This window comes from Stigmatopora argus, chromosome 2 (assembly GCF_051989625.1).
Source record: "Stigmatopora argus isolate UIUO_Sarg chromosome 2, RoL_Sarg_1.0, whole genome shotgun sequence".
Lineage (NCBI taxonomy): Eukaryota > Metazoa > Chordata > Actinopteri > Syngnathiformes > Syngnathidae > Stigmatopora > Stigmatopora argus.
The window spans coordinates 7,526,299-7,546,854 of record NC_135388.1 but is presented as its reverse complement, the minus strand read 5'-3'; the positions used below and the strand labels follow the sequence as shown (position 1 = coordinate 7,546,854).

The 20,556-nt window shown below is 40.7% G+C and overlaps 1 protein-coding gene across 2 annotated transcripts in view; it reads left to right on the top strand.

Annotated features, from left to right (window-relative positions):
- Positions 1–19,632, top strand: part of tln2a (talin 2a) — a 63,904-nt gene extending 44,272 nt beyond the window's left edge. Inside the window, exons 30-59 of one of the 2 annotated variants that reach the window (XR_013299428.1) lie at positions 442–561; positions 638–835; positions 1,293–1,432; positions 1,503–1,596; positions 1,786–1,875; positions 1,965–2,087; positions 2,268–2,411; positions 2,607–2,768; positions 3,269–3,409; positions 3,740–3,921; positions 4,411–4,543; positions 4,996–5,097; positions 6,212–6,382; positions 6,545–6,691; positions 7,579–7,680; positions 7,782–7,901; positions 7,976–8,122; positions 8,773–8,939; positions 9,854–10,037; positions 10,119–10,244; positions 10,828–10,944; positions 11,970–12,155; positions 12,231–12,338; positions 12,520–12,625; positions 13,667–13,791; positions 15,185–15,373; positions 15,444–15,626; positions 16,998–17,123; positions 17,349–17,539; positions 19,073–19,632. Coding sequence is in view for 1 of the 2 variants with exons in the window: in XM_077595075.1 (XP_077451201.1) it covers positions 442–561; positions 638–835; positions 1,293–1,432; positions 1,503–1,596; positions 1,786–1,875; positions 1,965–2,087; positions 2,268–2,411; positions 2,607–2,768; positions 3,269–3,409; positions 3,740–3,921; positions 4,411–4,543; positions 4,996–5,097; positions 6,212–6,382; positions 6,545–6,691; positions 7,579–7,680; positions 7,782–7,901; positions 7,976–8,122; positions 8,773–8,939; positions 9,854–10,037; positions 10,119–10,244; positions 10,828–10,944; positions 11,970–12,155; positions 12,231–12,338; positions 12,520–12,625; positions 13,667–13,791; positions 15,185–15,373; positions 15,444–15,626; positions 16,998–17,123; positions 17,349–17,477 (4,062 nt within the window). In the remaining variant the exon portion in view is untranslated. Of the gene's footprint in view, positions 1–441; positions 562–637; positions 836–1,292; positions 1,433–1,502; positions 1,597–1,785; positions 1,876–1,964; positions 2,088–2,267; positions 2,412–2,606; positions 2,769–3,268; positions 3,410–3,739; positions 3,922–4,410; positions 4,544–4,995; positions 5,098–6,211; positions 6,383–6,544; positions 6,692–7,578; positions 7,681–7,781; positions 7,902–7,975; positions 8,123–8,772; positions 8,940–9,853; positions 10,038–10,118; positions 10,245–10,827; positions 10,945–11,969; positions 12,156–12,230; positions 12,339–12,519; positions 12,626–13,666; positions 13,792–15,184; positions 15,374–15,443; positions 15,627–16,997; positions 17,124–17,348 lie in introns of both variants that reach the window. The other variant, XM_077595075.1, reaches the window with a different exon arrangement.
- The last annotated feature ends 924 nt before the right edge of the window (positions 19,633–20,556 follow it).

Here is a 20,556-nt window from a genome sequence, read left to right as displayed (position 1 = left end):
AAAGCCATTAGAACAATATTTTTCCTTTCAGTGTCATACGTCGTACAATTCCAAAGTTACCGTGTGATTAATGGGGAAATAAAAGTTAATTTTTAGAGCAGATCAGATTTATTCATCACCGTCAATACCGGCCAGTAAGTTAAAAATGGTAATGAGGCTTTCTTGAACAAATAGTTGATAAGAAATACCTTACTATATAATATTTCCGTTTGGGACAGAAGGTAAGAAGCGGATGGAACATCTGTTGTTTTAAGCTATGGACATAATTAAGTACTAATACTGCATAATTAAGAAGGTGGTGCATTTCACAAGGAAAACATCTTTAATGATTTATGCCGTATCTCATTTTCCCAGCTCATTAAAAACGTTAGGTAGTGTTGCTTGTTAATGTATTATAACATCATTGTAAAAACCAAATTCTGATCCTCCTCAAACTTGCAGGTGGCTAAAGCCGTGTCTCATTCATTGAACAACTGCGTCAACTGCCTGCCCGGTCAGAAAGATGTTGACATGGCTCTCAAGAGCATCGGGGAGGCTAGCAAGAAGCTCCTCATCGAAAGTGTGAGTAGCATGAAGCTGGCCTTACTCCTAGTAGGCACACAGGGAAAGAAACGGTGTTGTTTACTCGACTTTGTAGATCCCTCCGGCCTCCAAAAGCTTTCAAGAGGCGCAGAGCGAGCTCAATCAAACGGCGGCTGATCTGAACCAGTCTGCGGGCGAGGTCGTCCACGCCTCTAGAGGCTCCAGCAGCCAGCTGGCGGTGGCGTCTGGCAAGTTCAGTGAAGATTTTGATGAGTTCTTGGATGCCGGCATCGAGATGGCAGGGCACACTCAGGTCGGTCTTGCTTCTCGTAAACTATGCAAACACTATTCTGTGTCTGTGCTTGCTACTGTCTTGCTGCTGCAACCAAGGGAATTTCACGAATACGGGATGAAATAAAGTTCTAATCTAAAATAAAAAATCTTGTACACAACGTAAATTGTGAGTGTCAGCCAAGGCGCGAAACCTTTTAGTGTTTTGACTACAATTAAACAACTTTCCTGCTACAATATGTTGGATTGGATTGGATAACTTTATTCATCCTGTATTCGGGAAATGTCATTGTCACAGTAGCAAGATGGTGAGAATGCAGATACAGGAAAGACATTTTAGACATAAATAGATAGGTAATAAATATATAAGTGAAGATTTTTTTCTTCCACTTTTGCTTTAGCCCACGTTGTTTTTCTCACTTTCAATTTTTCTAACTTTCACGGTACGGTGTTTTCTGTTGGCTACTTGATCATTTCAGAAAAGGGACGACCAAGTTCAGGTGATCAGTAACCTGAAGAACATTTCCATGGCTTCCAGCAAGCTTTTGCTAGCTGCCAAGAGCCTATCCGTAGATCCGGCCGCAGCCAACGCCAAGAACCTACTATCAGCTGCTGCAAGGTACTACCAAAACAACTACTAACATGAATCATTGCTCTTGAGTACTGAGTTTTCTGCTTCCATGTTTCAGAGCTGTGACTGACAGCATCAACCAGCTGATCACGCTGTGCACTCAGCAGGCACCGGGCCAGAAGGAGTGTGATAACGCCCTGAGAGAGCTCGAGGTTATCCACATTCTTTTTTTTAAATGAGTTTTCCCACAAAGGAAAGTTGAAAATATCAATATAATTTGAAGGGAATTAGAAACAAAATATCTTGATATTAGATCTCACATTTGTGTTATTCTGTTGTTTCGAGTAAAAGGCAAAGTCGGAATGATGTGTGTGTAAAAGACCCTTGCTGGATTCTTTCAGGCTGTTCGGGGAATGCTGGACAACCCCAACGAACCTGTCAATGACCTTTCTTATTTTGACTGCATCGAGAGCGTCATGGAAAATTCCAAGGTAGGCTATCCCGCTCCACCGGGAGGTCGCAAAAACATCCGTCATTTGTGACCATCTGTTGCACCACTCCATTTATTCATGGTGTACAGATCTTGGGAGAGTCCATGGCAGGAATTTCCCAGAACTGTAAGACGGGAGATGTGATGTCTTTTGGAAGCTGTGTCGGATTGGCGTCCAAAGCTCTCTGTGGGCTTACTGAAGCTGCAGGACAGGTATGCCCCCAAGCCCCCAAAATGACATTCATTCAGGTGTTATTTCTTTCTCCAATGTGAAAATCCAAGTTAAAGCCTTATTTTTGTGAGTTTACAAAGGTACCTTAATTTTATAGATACATTAGTTCAAAAATGTGCTTTAGGCCGTCAAAGTGCTAATATGCCCTTTCTATATGGCAGGCGTCCTACCTGGTGGGTGTGTCGGATCCCAATAGTCACGCGGGACACCAGGGTTTGGTGGACCCCATCCAGTTTGCCAAAGCCAACCAGGCAATCCAGATGGCCTGCCAGAATCTTGTGGACCCAGAGAGCAGCGCCTCCCAGGTACATGCAGCCATTGAATAAAATCGCTTCAGATGTCAGCTTGTTTATTGTCTCCCAAGTTGGCAGTACAATATAGCTTGAAATGGGTGAAAATTGTCCCCTGTCTTGAGGGTTAATACATGCTATTTAAGTGCTGCAGTGACCTTTTAATGGAGCGAGAATCCTCAGGAGCATTTTTCCCTGCTCACATTTCAGGTACTCTCGGCAGCCACAATAGTGGCAAAGCACACGTCGGCGCTGTGCAATGCCTGCCGCCTTGCCTCTTCCAGGACCACCAATCCCGTCGCCAAGAGGCACTTTGTCCAGTCGGCTAAGGAGGTGGCCAACAGCACGGCAAACTTGGTCAAGACTATCAAGGTGGGGCTCAGTTTTAGCTCATGACATGTCCTGTCAAGATTATACATTAGATCAGGGGTCGGGAACCTTTTTGAAAGAGAGCCATAAACAATTCCTATTTTCAAATGTTATTCCTTGCGAGCCATACTCACAATTAAAAAATCAAAATACGTGAAATTTTGTAGTCATTTTGTCACTTTTAAAGTACAAAAAGTCTCGGAATTCCTTCGACAACGTTGTTAAGCTGTTGCTAATCAATGAATATCAATGAGTTCAATCAGTATCTATGAAATCAATGACACAGTCCCGACGTGACGTTCCTATTGGTGCGTTCGGGACTCGGCTCTCTCACCACTGGTTTCCATATTTTAGCTCAGAGCCATATGCACCCATCATAAGAGACGCGTGGCTCCCGAGCCATAGGTTCCCTACCCCTGCATTAGATGATAGAATAATTCATTATAGCTTTTGTAATTCTTTTAGTTTGTTGATGTCTTTATGTTTTTTTCTTCCTATTCCAGGCTTTAGATGGAGATTTCTCTGATGAGAACAGGAATAAATGTCGAGTAGCAACGGCTCCTCTCATCGAAGCTGTTGAGAACCTGACAGTATTTGCATCCAACCCCGAATTCGCCAGCATCCCGGCACAGATCAGTCATGAGGTCAGTCGCAGAAATCTGTTCTAGAAGTGGTTTATCTGTGTTGGCATCAAACTGCTGTGTATCAAAATTTGTTGCCAAAAATTGCTCATGGAAAACTAAAAAAAATGACTCCATTTTCTGACAATAGTTGTACAAACGCACATAAACAGTTGGTATCTGTGATCTCACGAGGAAAGGCGGCTAACATGGAACCAATATTGATAAAATGTCTGCCCCCATCTCGAGTAGCCACTTTCAATTCACTCACTAAGATGGGATACACATTATAAAGTGTTTTTAAATTAATTGATATTTATACTTTTATGTCTTCTACCAATCTCCCTTACACAGGGTACGGTAGCCCAGGAGCCTATCATCCAATCGGCACGCTCAATGCTCGATAGCTCCACCTACCTGTTGAAGACTGCACGCTCATTGGTCATCAACCCCAAAGACCCGCCCACCTGGTCTGTTCTGGCCGGTCACTCGCGCACCGTCTCCGACTCAATCAAGAGTCTCATCACAGCCATCCGGTCAGTGTGCGATGGGGCCTGTGTTAAAGCTTATCAAATTTACTTTTGTTCTTACATGATATTAAGCTAAAAAGTTAAAATTGTAAAATGTAGACCTTCTGAGGTCTACATTTTACAATTTTTCCTTGTATCTGAGCATTAAAAAAATGATTGTAAATGCTGGAAATAGTTTATACCTGCCAGATAGTGAATCAATATTACACCGCTAGTGCTTATTAACTATTTATTATAGTGAAAAATTCATGATTAGACTTGAGCTTGGAATGTGCGGGAGGTCAACTTTTTTTTTACTTCTCCTCCTGTGTTTTTCTTGTCTACTTTTTCCTTCCCCATCCGTCTTTGTCAAACTCTGTTCTTTTTACTGCCTGTTCGTCGTCCTCCAATCTGGCTCCCCCCATCAATTTTATTGCTCTCTCTCTCTCTCTCTCTTTCTCTCTCTCTCTCTCTCTCTCTCTCTCTCTCTCTCTCTCCGGCCCATTTCCTTCTCAGGGACAAGGCCCCCGGCCAGCGCGAGTGCGATTCGTCCATTGATAACATCAACAAATGTATTCGAGAAATTGAGCAGGCCTCTCTGGCAGCAGTCAGCCAGAATTTACCCAGCAGGGATGACATCTCTCTGGAGGTAAAGTATCCGGAGGATAGCCATCGTCATTTTCCATTTTTAATACAATATAAATATACACACACTCAATCTTGTCAAATGATGTTTGTATTCAACAATTTTGTTATATATAATGTATGCACATGCTTAAAATCATTTTTTAGCCAGCTGTCATTCCCGAAACATTTCTCCATTTTTTTATCGTAATATGAAACTGCAACCAGCGCACAACTGGTTCTATTCTAACAGTGAAAGACTATAAATAAATACATTTCTGTAATTGGAGTAAATGTGCTACAAATGTGTTTGTAATCAAGTTATTGTACACTTTTTTTTCTTTCACCTCTTTAGAGGAAATTCAGTTTGAGAGCAAACGCCAAGATCTTTTTTCCCACAAAGCAGGTTCTAGTTGAAACACTTCAAATGCCACACAGCAACCAATGTACTTTTGTTTCCTTTTTTAAAAATTTTAGGCATTGCAAGAGCAGCTGACATCATCCGTACAGGAAATTGGCCACTTAATCGACCCTGTTTCCACTGCTGCTAGAGGCGAAGCTTCCCAACTAGGACACAAGGTGCAGTATATGGGGCAATGCGTTAATGAATTTAACGGTATGACTGTGAAAAAAGACAAAAGTGGCACTAGAGTGAACATGCATTTTCTTCTTGGAGGATACTTTTCAAACCCACCTTCAATAGGAAAACGCCCCAAAATTAGAACTTTTTTTTTCCAAATGCGTAATTGGATTGGATTAGATAACTTTATTGATACCGTATTTGGGAAATTTAATTGTGGCAGTAGCAAGAGGGTGATTAGACAGAACAACAAAGCAAAAGCACAAAGTACAAAGCAAATCAAAGTAAATGGGATCATTGAGAATCACCAAATCAAATCATTAAGACAGAAAAGCAGCAAAAACAAAAAACGAGCAAGGGTGGACAGAGCCGGCTGCCACTTGAACGGCGCCATCTTGGTTGCGGTAGCTAAAACGGATAGACTCAAAAAGACATTGTAAAGTTGGACGAAAAAGCTACAGTTCCTCAGTAGTCTGGAGCTGAAGACAACTGTGGCAGAGTAGAGCCCCTCGGCTCCGTTGCTGGTAAGCGCCGACCACTCTTCCATCTTATCCCATGATGGAATGGAATGGTTGGTCAGAAGCGTTGCCTCTTCTCCCGGCACTTTTGTGTTGCTCCTTCTGCTGCATATTGTAACAGCTAGTCCCATGTGTGTGACAGCGTAGGCATGGCTGAATGGTTCCAAAAAAGAAGTAGCCGAAAGAAGCCAGGCTCACAGAACAAAGAAAGTTGTAAAAACATTAAAGTATAAAGTACAAAGTAAAGTAATGGGGAATGTATTAAGAAATATTAAAATGTAATATGAAAAAAGATAGAAGGGCTGTAAAACAAAAAACATAAGAATGGACATCTTGGAATAAATAAAATAAGAATAGTAGTGATGAAACTGTAAATTAAAGACAAATTTCCTTCCATTGTGCGTTTTAATTTTTCTTCCAGATTACCAATCAGAATCCATAAAAAATTGCTTCAAACCAATCATAATGAATGCTTCCTTTTTTTGCGGTCCTGCCATAACAGAATGGTTTCATTTCTGATGATGGTCATCTTTGATACTCAGCAATGGAAAAAAAAAAGATTAAAAGGTTGATGATCTAACTTCTTTTGACTTAGGTGAGCCAGCTGGCTGGCTACTTTGAACCGCTCAGTCAAGCTGCAGTGGGCGTGGCTTCCAAGTTGAGGGACCACCAGCAGCAGATGACATTCCTCGATCAGACCAAGACCTTGGCCGAGTCCGCCTTACAGATGCTTTATGCTGCTAAAGAGGGCGGAGGGAACCGCAAGGTCAGATCTTTGTTTACCGTTTATCATAACAATGGAAAATTAATGGTTCGTTTTTTTTCTTCCAAATGGAAGCAAAGCTACAATTTTTTTTTAAAGCAAAGCTACATTTTTTCTTTTAAATGGGTGTCCTAATTGTGCTTTTTTTGTCATGACCATTTCCAGGCGTCCCACACACACGACGCCATTGCCGAAGCCTCCCAGCTCATGAAAGAAGCCGTGGATGACATTATGGTGACATTGAACGAGGCTGCAAGCGAAGTCGGCATGGTCGGGGGTATGGTGGATTCCATCGCGGAAGCCATGGCCAAAGTACGTCCAATTTGGTAACTCCTTCTTGCAGCGGGGCAATGATGAGTAAGATTTAGTTGCCATGACGACTGCAGAGGAGAAGCTTCAGATGGGGGGGACCTCGAGAATTTCTCATCTCTTTGCTGGCTTCCCGTCGTGATGTGTTAATCTAACACAAAGCTTTAATGTATATAGTGCAATCTGGCAGTCACATTTTTTTCTTTTTTTAAATTGAGATGCTATTTTCAACCTGTGATCACATACTCACTAGATCACAGGCATCAAAGTGGTGGCTCGGCGGCCAAATCTGGCCCACCGCATCATTTTGTGTGGCCCGGGAAAGTAAATCATGAGTGCCGACTTTCTGTTTCAAATTAAAATGAAGAGTATAGATGTATATTCAATTTACTGATTTTCCCCCTTTTAAATTAATAATTGTAATTTTTAAGCATTTTTTTCTGTTTTTAGTATTTTGTAAAATCTAAAAATATTTTTAAAAAGCTAAAATAAACATTGTTTTAAATCCATAAAAAAAACTGAATATTCAGGGATTTTAATCCAGTTATTTTAATCCATTTATAAAAAATAAGTATATTATAATAAATATTATATCTAAAATGGTCCGGCCCACGTGAAATCAAGTTGACGCTAAAGCGGCCCGAGTGACACCCCTGCACTAGATGCTTCCTTAACACTATCTGCATTTTGATTTAAGAATGTATTTAAGATGATGGTTTTATAAACAAATTACCAATGGGAGTCCAGCAAGTGTCTCTGCAAAACGCTAGCCTTTTTATGTCAATAATGCTGGTGCAATGAATATGTATTGTCCCTTCAAATTCAAAGTAAGGTGTCATATAGAAAGTAATAATTGTTCAAAGGCAATCTAAATGTCTGTTCTTTTTCAGCTTGATGAGGGAACACCCCCTGAACCCCAAGGCTCATTTGTGGATTACCAGACCAGTATGGTCAAACACTCCAAAGCTATAGCCGTCACAGCTCAAGAAATGGTAAATCCTTTTAGATCTCAAAAGTTCCACGAGAAGACAAAGTGGAATAAAAAACATTTATTTATTTTTTTATTGCTAAATTCTGGTCTGTTGTGAATCAGATGACAAAATCAGTGACGTGTCCAGACGACCTCGGAGGTCTTGCATCTCAGGTGACCGTCGACTTCAGCCAGTTGGCCGTAGATGGACGGATGGCTGCCCACACGGCCGAGCCCGAGGAGGTGGGTGCACTGACACAGACGGCTTCACGTAACACAACACGCTGGGAAATCACGGGCAAGCTTTCTGTTTTCAGATCGGCTTCCAGATCAAGACCCGAGTTCAGGAGTTGGGCCATGGCTGCATCTACTTGGTGCAAAAGGCTGGAGCGCTACAAGTCACTCCTTCTGACAGCTTTACCAAGCGAGAGCTCATTGAATGCGCACGCACAGTTACAGAAAAGGTAGGCATTCTCACCATCAATAGATTTTCTTTGAGAGTGTACTCATTCACGTTGTTTCATTTTTTTTTCTTCCACTGAACTTGTTTTTTTCGTGTGTGTAGTCGATTGGTCACGGTCTTTTGGTCGCCCCGACCGCAACTACGGGCGACCAAAAGACCGACGACAACACAAGGTAAAACAACACTGTCTACGCATCAATAAAAGCCAACAATGGCCATGAGCAGTTTCACTGAGCCGACGTGTGAGTTTATAAGTTTGTATGGTTTCTTTAAGAAGCTACGTTTGTGAGGGTCTTAACAAGTTCTCCAACAAAAAAACAATAAAAGTCCGGGAAATTTGGGGCTTTTCTTTAGCCTAATAATTACTAGGGCATTAAGTATGACTAAATAGTAATTCGCAGTTTGTATTTAGGGAATTTGAGCAACAATTTAAATGGTAATTATCACTTACCTTCCGGGCGACCAAAAGACGGCGACCAATCGACTGTGCCACAATAGTGGCGAATGTTCTGCTAGCCCTAACAGTGAAAATTGATTACACGTTGAGTGCCATCAATGGCAGCCAATGAGTGACTAATCTTTTTTTTCCCCGTGAGCATACACACAAAGCCCATAATTAAAGCCTGTCTGTTGTCTTGTGTGGGTCCTCAGGTGTCCTTGGTGCTGTCGGCTCTCCAGGCAGGCAACAAGGGAACGCAGGCCTGCATCACTGCGGCGAGCGCCGTGTCGGGCATCATCGCCGATCTGGACACCACCATCATGTTCGCCTCCGCCGCAACGCTCAACGCAGAGAACGGCGAGTCCTTCGCCGACCACAGGTGGGAGAGGTCAATTCCATCTCTTTTTTTTTGAGGGGGGTAATTTTACTCTTCAAGTCAAATTAAATTTACGGATATCTGGCAGAATGACTCAGTGGAAGGCAGACAAAATGAGAGAAAAATGTCTTTCTGTCAAAAAGTGCAAATTACCCTCAGGATTTGACGGATGAAGTGTCACATCTTTCTGGGTTCTGAAGATGTCTCTTTGTAATTTCTTGCCGTGACAACAAAAGGAGACAAACGTCTGATGTTATTCGCCGCAATGACCCAAAAGATGATCTGAGATTGGAAAAGAAAATTGTTTTGTGGAATTGCTCATCATGTCCTTCCACGGCCATGAAAGCAGAAAACTCACAGAAGCCTTGATTCACTTTGCACACATTTTAGTTCTGCTATCGGTGATACGCAGAAAGCTGTTATCTATTTAACGTTTTGAAAATGCCTATAAAAAAATTTGCAGACAGGATGTAAACAAAGAAAATTTATATATAAATTAACGTTTTGAAAATTCCTATTAAATTTTTTGCAGACAGGATGTAAACAAAGTCAATTTATATATAAATAAATCCAATTTTGAATGAACCCTCTACAATGAAATGTTTAAAAATACTAGCAATGAAATTATAATCTATGAAGTTTGCATGTGTTTTTAGTTTTATACTTTAAAAATCCAATGGCACAAAACAGCTCCCCAAAAAATTAGATGACCTAAATCAACGCACAATTTAATAGTCCAATAAATTTTAAAAAATAATGTTTGGAAAAAAAAATTAATGACTTCGTAATGGAAATGAAGATGTTTGAGCTTTTAGTGGATTTGATTGAAATCTCATTTGCTATACTGGGGGGGCCTTTTATGAAATGTTTGAAGACTTTGATCTTATTCCATGCCGATGACTCTTATCTCTCCTCAGAGAAAACATCCTGAAGACGGCCAAAGCTCTGGTGGAGGACACAAAGATGTTGGTGTCTGGCGCCGCTTCTGGCCAGGACAAGTTGTCACAAGCTGCCCAATCCTCTGCCAAAACCATCACCCAGCTCACCGACGTTGTCAAACTGGGCGCGGCTAGCATCGGCTCTGATGACCCAGAGACACAGGTCACTCGCTCACTCGTGTCACAGCAGAACTACACGACTATAGCGCTCCATTATTTTACCACCTGATTCTTTTAACTCTAGGTGGTTCTGATAAATGCCGTCAAAGACGTCGCCAAGGCACTCGCGGAGCTCATCAGCGCTACCAAATGTGCTGCTGGGAAAACAGCAGATGACCCATCCATGTATCAGCTTAAAGGCGCAGCCAAGGTGATGGCAAGATCATATTTAAGATATAATTTAACTATGATTTCTGTGTGTCATATTGTGTTTAATAAGAGTGAGGCTCATGCGAGTTATGCAAAGTAACCAGTAGACTTATGTTTTTGTCCAAAGGGATTTGTCAAACAATCCTTGAAGGATGTTGTGGTTTACATATCATGTGGTTTTGTGCAACCCCTGTCGATTATCTTGAGATACTACAAGTCTAACTGCTAAACCAAATGTGAATTTACAAAAACGGTGATTTATCAAATTAAGGAATAAATCTCGGTCTAATATAGGCACTCATAGCCCCCAATAACAAACACACCAATTAAATATTTCCAAGAAAAGCTTAACAACTTTACGTTGAGTGGAAATTATCTTAAATTTAGTACTGTTTTCTGTAATTGAACTAATGAAACGTGTCTATGGTAAATACAAAAAATAAAATGAAGTAAATAATGAGTAAATGTACACATTGGAAGCTGATTTGTTTTTATATATCAGCAGGTTTCTCTTAAAATGCCTGATTTTTAGTTTGTTAGAGTTCAGTGCCAGGATTTTGACTGACTGTAATTTTTGTTTGCAGGTTATGGTGACAAATGTGACCTCGCTGCTGAAGACGGTGAAGGCCGTGGAGGACGAGGCCACGCGGGGTACCAGAGCACTGGAGTCCACCATCGAGTGCATCAAACAGGAAATGACGGTGAGATAAGGCTGCCCGACTCGCTAGCATAACATTGATAAATACCGTAGTGCTCAAATACCCCATGAATAAATGAGGTGAATTAATATTAGCAATCTTCAAAACAGTTCGCTGAGCTTGTTTGCTTGTCAATAGGACATAACAAAATAAAATTTGGACCAACAAATGTAAGATTTTGTTTATCTCTATGGGTGCAGATTGTTGGCATATTAAGTCAGAGTTAAGAAAAAAAACATCTTCACATAGAGGTTTTGTTGTCCTGAAATTGTTTCATTTTATTTTTTAAATACAAAGGAAATATCATAAGGCATGCAAAATTGAACAAAATAGGCCAGGGGTGTCAGACTCGGGTTGGTTCGCGGGCCGCGTTAACGCCAACTCGATTTCATGTGGGCCGGACCATTTTATATATAATATTTAGATTTTTCTAATAAATGGATTAAAAGAACTGGATTAAAATCCCTGAATATTCAGTCTTTTATAGATCTAAAATAATGTTTATTTTAGCTTTTTTTAAATATATTTTTAGATTTTGCCAAATGATTTTTGAATTAAAAACACCGAAAAATTGATTAAAAAATTACAATTATTGATTTAAAAAGGGGAAAAATCAGGAAATTTAATATACATCTATACTCTTCATTTTAATTTGATCCTAAAACTGAAAGTCGGCACTCATGATTTAGTTTCGCGGGCCACACAAAATGATGCGGCGGGCCAGATTTGGCCCCCGGGCCGCCACTTTGACATGTGATCACAGGTTGAAAATAGCATCTCAATCTAAAAAAGAAAAAAATGTGACTGCCAGATTGCACTATATACATTAAAGCTTTGTGTTAGATTAACACATCACGGGAAGCATGATTTACTTTCCCGGGCCACACAAAATGATGCGGCGGGCCAGATTTGCCCCCCGGGCCGCCACTTTGACACATGTGAAATAGGCCCAGCCCTTACAGGGTTAAATGTGGGGATAAAAAAAATTCAATTCACATGACGCCAAACACCCATATGGTCATTCCCAGGTATTCCACTCCCGCGTCCCCCCGAACAAAACAACGACACCCGAAGAGTTTATCCGCATAACCAAGGGCATCACCATGGCGACGGCCAAGGCGGTGGCGGCTGGCAACTCTGCCCGACAGGAGGACATCATCCACACGGCCAACTTGAGTCGCAAGGCCGTCTCTGACATGCTCGCCAGCTGCAAGGTTCTTACTTACAGTCCATCACCGGATGAGCGAAAGAGCTAGCCTATGCAATAGTGACTCGTTTGTGTTCTGCAGCAAGCGGCTTTCCATCCCGATGTCAACGAAGAGGTCAAGAACAGGGCGCTGAGATTTGGGTCAGAGTGCACGACTGGATATATTGATCTGCTTGAACAAGTGCTTATGGTACGTGGCTTCTGTGTTGCAAATTCTTTTATATACTGTATCTTTACTTAGTTTGCTGTCCCAGTTCAGGGGAATAATGCAGGATCTCTCTTTGAAATGAATCCCTGATCCTCATAAATAAATTCATTTTTAAATACACTAGCTTTATAGTGTGTTTAGTCAGTCACGTATTTGCGCCTAGGTATTGCAAAGGCCTACTGCCGAGCAGAAGCAACAGCTTGCAGCGTGTTCAAAACGAGTGGCGGGATCGGTCACAGAACTCATCCAGTCTGCCGAGGCCATGAAAGGTAAACACACACATACACACAGCAAAACTAGAGAGTAAAGTAAACGTTGCTCTTGTATACCTAATTTTGACAACTTTATAATGTTCAGGACAAAGTGTACAGTCAAAGAATAAATGTGGAATTTCTGAAACAACTATATGTTTATAAATAGTCCTTGTTTCTCAAGAACAGACATGAAGGGAATCACATATTACAAATATCATTACAAAGTATGATCGTCCTGATCTGATATAATTAGTCACACAACTGCTTGTCTCTAATATTCCTTGGTAGCTGTTAAAAAGGTACCTTGCATTTTAATTTTCACAAATTAACAGTTTCCTGTTACAGTACATACTATTACCTCATTGTCTGCCATTGACGACAATTGACTGCCAATTCATTTTAACTGCCAGATCGAATCAATCGTCGTCTATCTCTGTAAAAGGCAGGCAATAAGTTAATAGCTGTGAAAACCTATAATTGCTTATCAATTTAACAAACTGCTTGATTCCCAAGAATGTTAACCCTGCTGTCCTCCTTGTTTTGTCGCCACAGATGAAGGTAAGTTAGCGTTGTTTTTCCGATTGAAACTGATCCACCAAACCCTCTATACAGGTTTTATTGTTTCTTTTTGTCTTATGGCCGCTAATACAAATTAATTTCATCCCATCTCCAAGTCGGACTGCATCACTTTATTTTAAGCACCTAAATCAGTGGTGTCAAATATATGGCCCGCAGGCCAAAAGCAGCCCGCTATGGGGTCCGCGATCCGGCCCGTGGGGGTGTGCTGCCTAACTGCAACTTAAATTACTACCTTTTTATAGCCAAAAATTAACTGGTCCACATGAGATCTAGTTGGCATGAATATGCCCTGCGAGGCAAACTGAGTTTGACACCCCTGACCTTAATTATCACTTCATGTGTGTTGTGGTGGATGTGGCACCTCCATCATTGTGGGAATGTGGCGATGCCCTGCTGTCGTGAAGCATGATCTTAAAATCTGAAGTTTTTCTACGCAAACCTCCTTCGTAACCAGCACATTGTCATCACTCGGCTTAGGTTCAGAGTGGGTGGATCCCGAAGACCCGACGGTAATCGCAGAGACCGAGCTGCTTGGGGCGGCGGCGTCCATTGAGGCGGCTGCGAAAAAGCTGGAGCAGCTCAAACCACGAGCCAAGCCCAAGGTGAGACACTTGATGTGTATGCATAGTAAACTGCACACAGAAAAAATTATCTAGGTATTTCAAAGAAAAAAAAGGTTCTTTACAGTATTAACCATAGGTACAGTGGTATAATGTCTTCTTTCATTTGTGAAATTTCACTTTAAAAGTTGCACGTCAGCCACTAGTAGTAGTTTTTGTGCTGTCAAGGTACAAAAAGTTCATCACAAATTTTAGGAAAAGTTTGTCAAACTTCTCAGCATATTCTTTTTATAAAATGTTTGGATCTTAAATTCATTTTTATCGGTCCTAACTATTTTCAGTTTTAGTGAATGAACATTTTAAAATGTGTTCTAAATCTGTTTTATGTAATTGGCGGAAATTGAAAGCATAGTTGCTAAAAATGTGTTTCTAGAAATGTGGATGTTGTGTCTCTTGTGTTGTCTCCTCCATGTTGACATACTTCCAACATATAAACATTGCCCCCCTCCCTTTGTATTACCCAATTCTTTAGTTCTATTCGTCCCTGAAAAGAATTGCAATATCCCGCTCAGGATTTGGCCCCATTCTCCTCTGCCATCTTTCTTCCTCATCTCCATCCTTCCATCTGCGATAACCCAAGCTAAATCCCCTTTGCAGTTTTTCCTTATACTCCTTCAAATCAATCTCCCCCTCAATTTACCCCACCACCTTTTCCTCGTGTCCCCCCTGCCTTGCCTGCCCCCGCCTCCGGAGGCCTCCTCTGCAGGGCTCTGTCTGATATGTTTGATATATTAGGTTGTTATTCAGTCCCAACTATATATCAAACATATTCCTACAGTGTCCCGCTCTGTCTACAGACTTGTGGTGTGTGAATGCGCATTTGTCTGTGTTAGAGAGCGAGAAAGATGAGGGAATTTATAGGAAAACAGATTGAAGTGGTTCAACAGGTTGGGGTGGAAAAAATGGAATGAAACATTGTTGTAAATTTAAGGAAAATTCTCATCTTGCCACCAAGCATTCAAACTTCACTGGCGTGAAACCACAAGTACTGAAACTAAAATTTGGTTCCACCAAATTTTATACTTTGATAGATCTCCTCCTGCTATCTATTTATGAAAAGCTGGCATAAAACTAACCAAAACCATTTGACACAAGGTTTGGTGGAAAACAGTTTGGGAGTAATTGTTCCAACTCTTTATCAAATTGGTATACAACCAATAAATGTAGATGAATGTTGATTGTGTGTTTTTGGAAAAACAAACCTCTGATTATTAGTTTGATGCCAGGATGTGGATGTATGGCTGTTTTTTTGGGTCTTCAAGGGGTACGATGTAACCCTCGATTACGTGTGCACTTGCTCCTCGTTGCTTTTTAAAGTGTGTGGGTAGAGAGAGTAAGTGATAACAAAATTCATGCCTTGTTTTTTTTTCCTCAGATGGCGGACGAGACGTTGAACTTTGAGGAGCAAATCCTCGAGGCTGCCAAGTCCATCGCGGCCGCTACAAGCGCCCTGGTTAAATCAGCCTCGGCCGCTCAGCGGGAGCTGGTGGCCCAGGGAAAAGTGGGCTCCATCCCGGCCAACGCCGTCGACGACGGACAGTGGTCCCAGGGGCTAATCTCGGCTGTGAGTACGGCCAATGATTGATCATGGTACCTGGATGTTAAGGTGGCCAACAAAATGCAACTTTTTCCAGGCACGTATGGTGGCGGCGGCCACGAGCAACCTGTGCGAGGCGGCTAACGCGTCCGTGCAAGGCCACGCAAGCGAGGAGAAACTCATTTCTTCGGCCAAGCAGGTGGCCGCTTCGACTGCACAGTTGCTGGTGGCCTGCAAGGTTAAGGCTGACCAGGACTCGGAGGCCATGAGAAGACTTCAGGTACATATACTGCTGAACTTTATTTGTACTGTAGTTGGGAAAATGTTAAAAGTTGCATTTTACTGTAAAAAAATGGATAAATAATGTCCATTCAAACACCTTGTTCAAATTCAATCAATCAAATCAATCAAAAGCCTTTATTGTCATCATACACAGCTGCGTAAAACAAAATTGGTGGTGCTACTCCACAAAGTGCGTTTTCCCAGTAAAAACATGAGTAATATAAGACAATCTAGACAAGGGTGTCAGACTCGGGTTGGTTCGCGGGCAACTTTAACGTCAACTTGATTTCACGTGGCCCGGACTATTTTAGATACATATAATATTTAGATTTTTTTAAATAAATGGATTAAAAGAACTGGATTAAAAGCCCTGAATATTCAGTTTTTAATAGATTTAAAATAACGTTTATTTTAGCTTTTTTAATATATTTTTAGATTTTACAAAATGATTTTTAAACTAAAAACACAGAAAAAAATGATTAAAAAATTACAATTATTGATTTAAAAGGGGGAAATCAGGAAATTTAATATACATATGTACTCTTCATTTTAATTTGATCCTAAAACAGAAAGTCGGCACTCATGATTTACTTTCCCGGGCCACACAAAATGATGCGGTGGGCCAGATTTGGCCCCCGGGCTGCCACTTTGACACAGGTGATCTAAGATATTGCACATAGTTATTGCACAGAAGGGATGGTTTGCTAGCTTCATACTAATCCTTATTGTGAAACACAACAGCTAAGGAATTAATATTGATGTCCTGCTATAAACCCTCACATTATTTAACCCTAGAATGGTAACCCTCTATTTCAGGGGTTACCTTTCACGCTTCTGAAATAGAGGGTTACCATGGTTACCGGGGGAAAAATGGGTCCTAAGCAAGACGGTGCAATGAAGGGTACCCATGTTTTCCCCCCGGTAACCATGGTAATCCTCTATTTCAGAAGCGTGAAAGGTAACCCCTGAAATAGAGGGTTAAGGAAAATAGATGGAAAGAAAGATGATGACAACGTACGGGTGTATATTCTTTATCTTCGCGGACTAGCGTATGCGGAGGGCGACAACTTAAGACAGAAGTGTGGAGGTGGAGTGGGCTGTATGTTCCACACACAACGTCAACGACGGCAAAAAATAAATCCCAAGCATAAGAGAAATTATTTATTATTATTATTATAACAGATTTTCTCATTTTAAGTAGGAGGGCGAGATTGAAAACTTTAATATTTATTTCTCTGTCGGACCGGTGGTTGGGGACCCCTGCTTTAGAGTGTTTCATCTCATACCATGTATCAATCTATCCTTAATTTCCTAGTGTGCTGAGTTTGTGTATTGCCAGGTGAGTCTTTTATGATGCATATTTGTCCAGATTGCCGGCAATGCGGTGAAGAAGGCGTCCGACAACCTAGTGAGAGCGGCTCAAAAGGCAGCGTTTGACAAAGCTGACGAAGACAATGTTGTGGTCAAGACTAAATTTGTGGGAGGGATTGCACAGGTAAATGCTTACTTCATTTAGTCAGTCATTTTTTGAGGTAAGAAGCCTAATATTTGCTTTATCTGGTCAATAAGCTCTGCCACTGGCACTTTTTTCATTGTTTTTACTCATTTACTTGTTGAGAACGGTGCAGAGGCTGTAATTTTTGTACAAATTCTGGATTTTTTTTCCTCACGTAACACTTCATACGTCAAATGACTTGAACTTTCTCTTTGTTCCACGCAGATCATTGCAGCACAGGAGGAGATGCTGAGGAAGGAGCGGGAACTGGAAGAAGCTCGCAAAAAGCTGGCTCAGATCCGGCAGCAGCAGTACAAGTTCCTGCCGAGCGAACTGCGTGAGGACAACAACTAAAACGAGCACACCCGTGACTTGAAACATCTCTGCTTTGAGACTTAATGGAAGAGAGCAGTCAGGTGGTTTTAATAATGGCTGCTTTTGGGGCAAAAAAAGGTCTCCTTATACTACAACACAGCTACTTCGACTTATCTCAAACCGAATGTGACCCACACGAGCGTGTGAAATGTTTCATTCGTAAATGATCATTTAGCTGAATTGAAAAGCTTCAATGTGGCGAGGATGTCTTTAAATGGCCGTGGGAAGTCACGAGAGCGCGTTGACGAAGGATGGTTTTACGTACTTGTCGCTGTAAATCTGACTCATGGATGTGTTTTGGATTTTGAGTTGTTTTTTTCTATGATGCGCATGTTTGTTTTACTCCAATCGGCAGTGAGCAGCCTCTCGAACTCAAAGGTGACTAATAGAAGTTATGAAATGAATATTTATTTTCAATTTGAGCTTTTTTTTTCCACTCCAAACAGCTAAAATGGTCACTCTGGAGGACATGAATCTGATGCAATAACACGCATGGTGCTTTAGAGGTCAGAGTCAATGTTCTGCGTGGAAAAATTCAAGGTATAATCTTAATGATTTAGTTTTGCTTCGACCATCTCATAATTTGAATAATTAATTGACCGGCGATAAGAAGTAACTCAAAGTATGGTATAGTATAAATCCATTTTCTCTATGAAATCATGCAATATTTCTGAATGCAGAAGGTTGTTTTGAAATAACAGTCAATCTTTATTCTTTTTTTTTTTACTGAAGGGATGTGGCTTTACGAATTCACCACCTGCAATAGATGAGCCCTTTGTTTACCAAAATGTGATTGTTGTGGCTTTCTGCCTTACGTTATGTACAGGTATGGTGTAAATCCAGGTTAGAGCATGGCTTCAGTCGCATTGTCACAATTCAGACCTATGTGGATGCACAAATATTGCAACGCAACTTCAAATGGACATTTTCGGGATGGATGAAGTTTTTTGTATTATCGTGTACGTGACGGCGAGTGTTTTGTGTGTGCGCTCATAGTGTTGTTATTATTATTAGTGCCTTAGTCCTTAGCCTATACGGGGTCAATGTTGTGTGTGTTTGACTGGAAGCACAAGTACGTTTTAGGCTATGGAGGTTCTCATATGTTGTTATTGTGGGTGTGAACATCTTCCAACTGTAGAAAGCCTGCAATTGCACATGCTATCATCAATGTGATACATTTCATGGTGTTTTGGGGGTTTATAGCAGTGGTTCACTGCATTTGTGGCACGTCTTGCATCATTATGACACATTTAAAAGCCTTTTATTCAGTGAGGGTGTTGGTCCACTATATTTTTGTGAAGTATCCAATCAATATGATATTTAAATTATTATACGGGGGTGTTGGAAGTGGGTCAATTTAATAATGTCACATTTTAGAAAGGCAATAAGATACATTTAAAATGATTGCCATCAATCTTCAATCAGTAAAGGTATTTATTTTGGAGGAGGATGAAACAAGTGGACTAAATTTAACATGATTAATGTAAGTTCTTTTAAGGCTCGATGGAATGGTTCACTGCATTTTTTTTATGTCACAATTGCTTTAAGGCTTTTTCATCTGTCTTCATTTACAGGGCTATTCTGGTACTGGATCGCTGGATGTTCATCATGTTTATCAACATTCACACTCATGTAAGGAAATTTTAGAGAAGAATATCGCTGTTCTGCTGCATTTTTTTAAGGTATCCCATCATTCAAACACGTTAAAGGCCTTATTTGTGGTGATATGACACTACTGCATTTTCACCGTTTAGGAGCGATAAAACAACATTTTTAGTTTCTCAATATTAGGACACATTTATAGGTCTTTTTGAAGGATTCTTGTACATGTGCGGTTGGGTTGTAAAACAAACAACAAACTGGATTTGTTTATCAGTCACCTGCCTATTTTTTTTAAGTATATAACCATTTTATGAACCAATAGGCTTCCTCCCAACTCCCCGGATATGAGCATAAAAGTGTATTTGACGTTAACATTTTTGTCAACAAGATGTTGTGAGACCTTTTACAGATGTTGTGCGTTTTCCCCTTGAACAGATTGATGATAAAGATGACATATATAAGATATTTATCCAGCCATCATAAAGCTATTTTTTTGTATTTACAGGAAATAAAGTGTTGCATTGTCTGGAGATTTCCTGTCTGTGAGCATTATGATTTCAAATTGTTAGTGGTCTTATATCCTTATTTTGGTCAATAAGCAAGATTTTTTTTCTTCTTCGAGAGCAGAGATTGCGCCTTGTCTAGCCAAGAAGTAGAGCTCCTATTAAGTGTTCTTCTGTCGCTTTGGTGTCAGGACAAGATGGCATTTCTGACTCGGCAGTAAACTTGAAGCTGTATGCAGGCCCTCCCATTCTCTGACAGCCAAGCTAAATGTGTCCGCCACTAAAATCCAAGGAGGCCATGTCAATTATGCCCGCCACCTGCTGCTCCTTGTACTCCTTTTAGGTATGGACTCTTTTTTTACCGCATATATACACATTCACACCTCTGGATAATTTCCAGAACCCAGAATCTGTGTGGCCAGTACAATAGAAGACCTAGTGTCTTAGCAGGGGCGGATCTAGAAAAGTATTTGCGGGGGGAAGGAACTTTTTCAAAATATTATTATTATAGTATACATTATCATGTTATTTGTTTTTGTAGAATACAAATCATCTTAATATTTTCATCAAGATGCACTACTGACAAGTGAAATGTTTTGCATAGCTCATGAAAAAAAAAACATGTCCATGTCCGTTTTCAAAAATGTTTTTAGCATATTTGTCTGCCGTTTTCTTTCATTCTTGCATTGATCGAGTCGTTTAGGCTCTTGGATATTAGGCCACCTTTTAATTGATCCTTAGACTTTCCAAACACAATATTTTCCATCCTTTCACACACTGCCACAGACTTATAAATAATTAGGATAGGTCATACTTTCTGGTTGTGTTTACAACCCTGCATTACTAGTGATACACTCATATGTACCAAAGTTGCCTCAGCGTTTCACTTGCCCAGAAAAAAAATTCTGACACTCCTATTCTAAAAGTTGAACTTGGGAATCATGGATACCAAC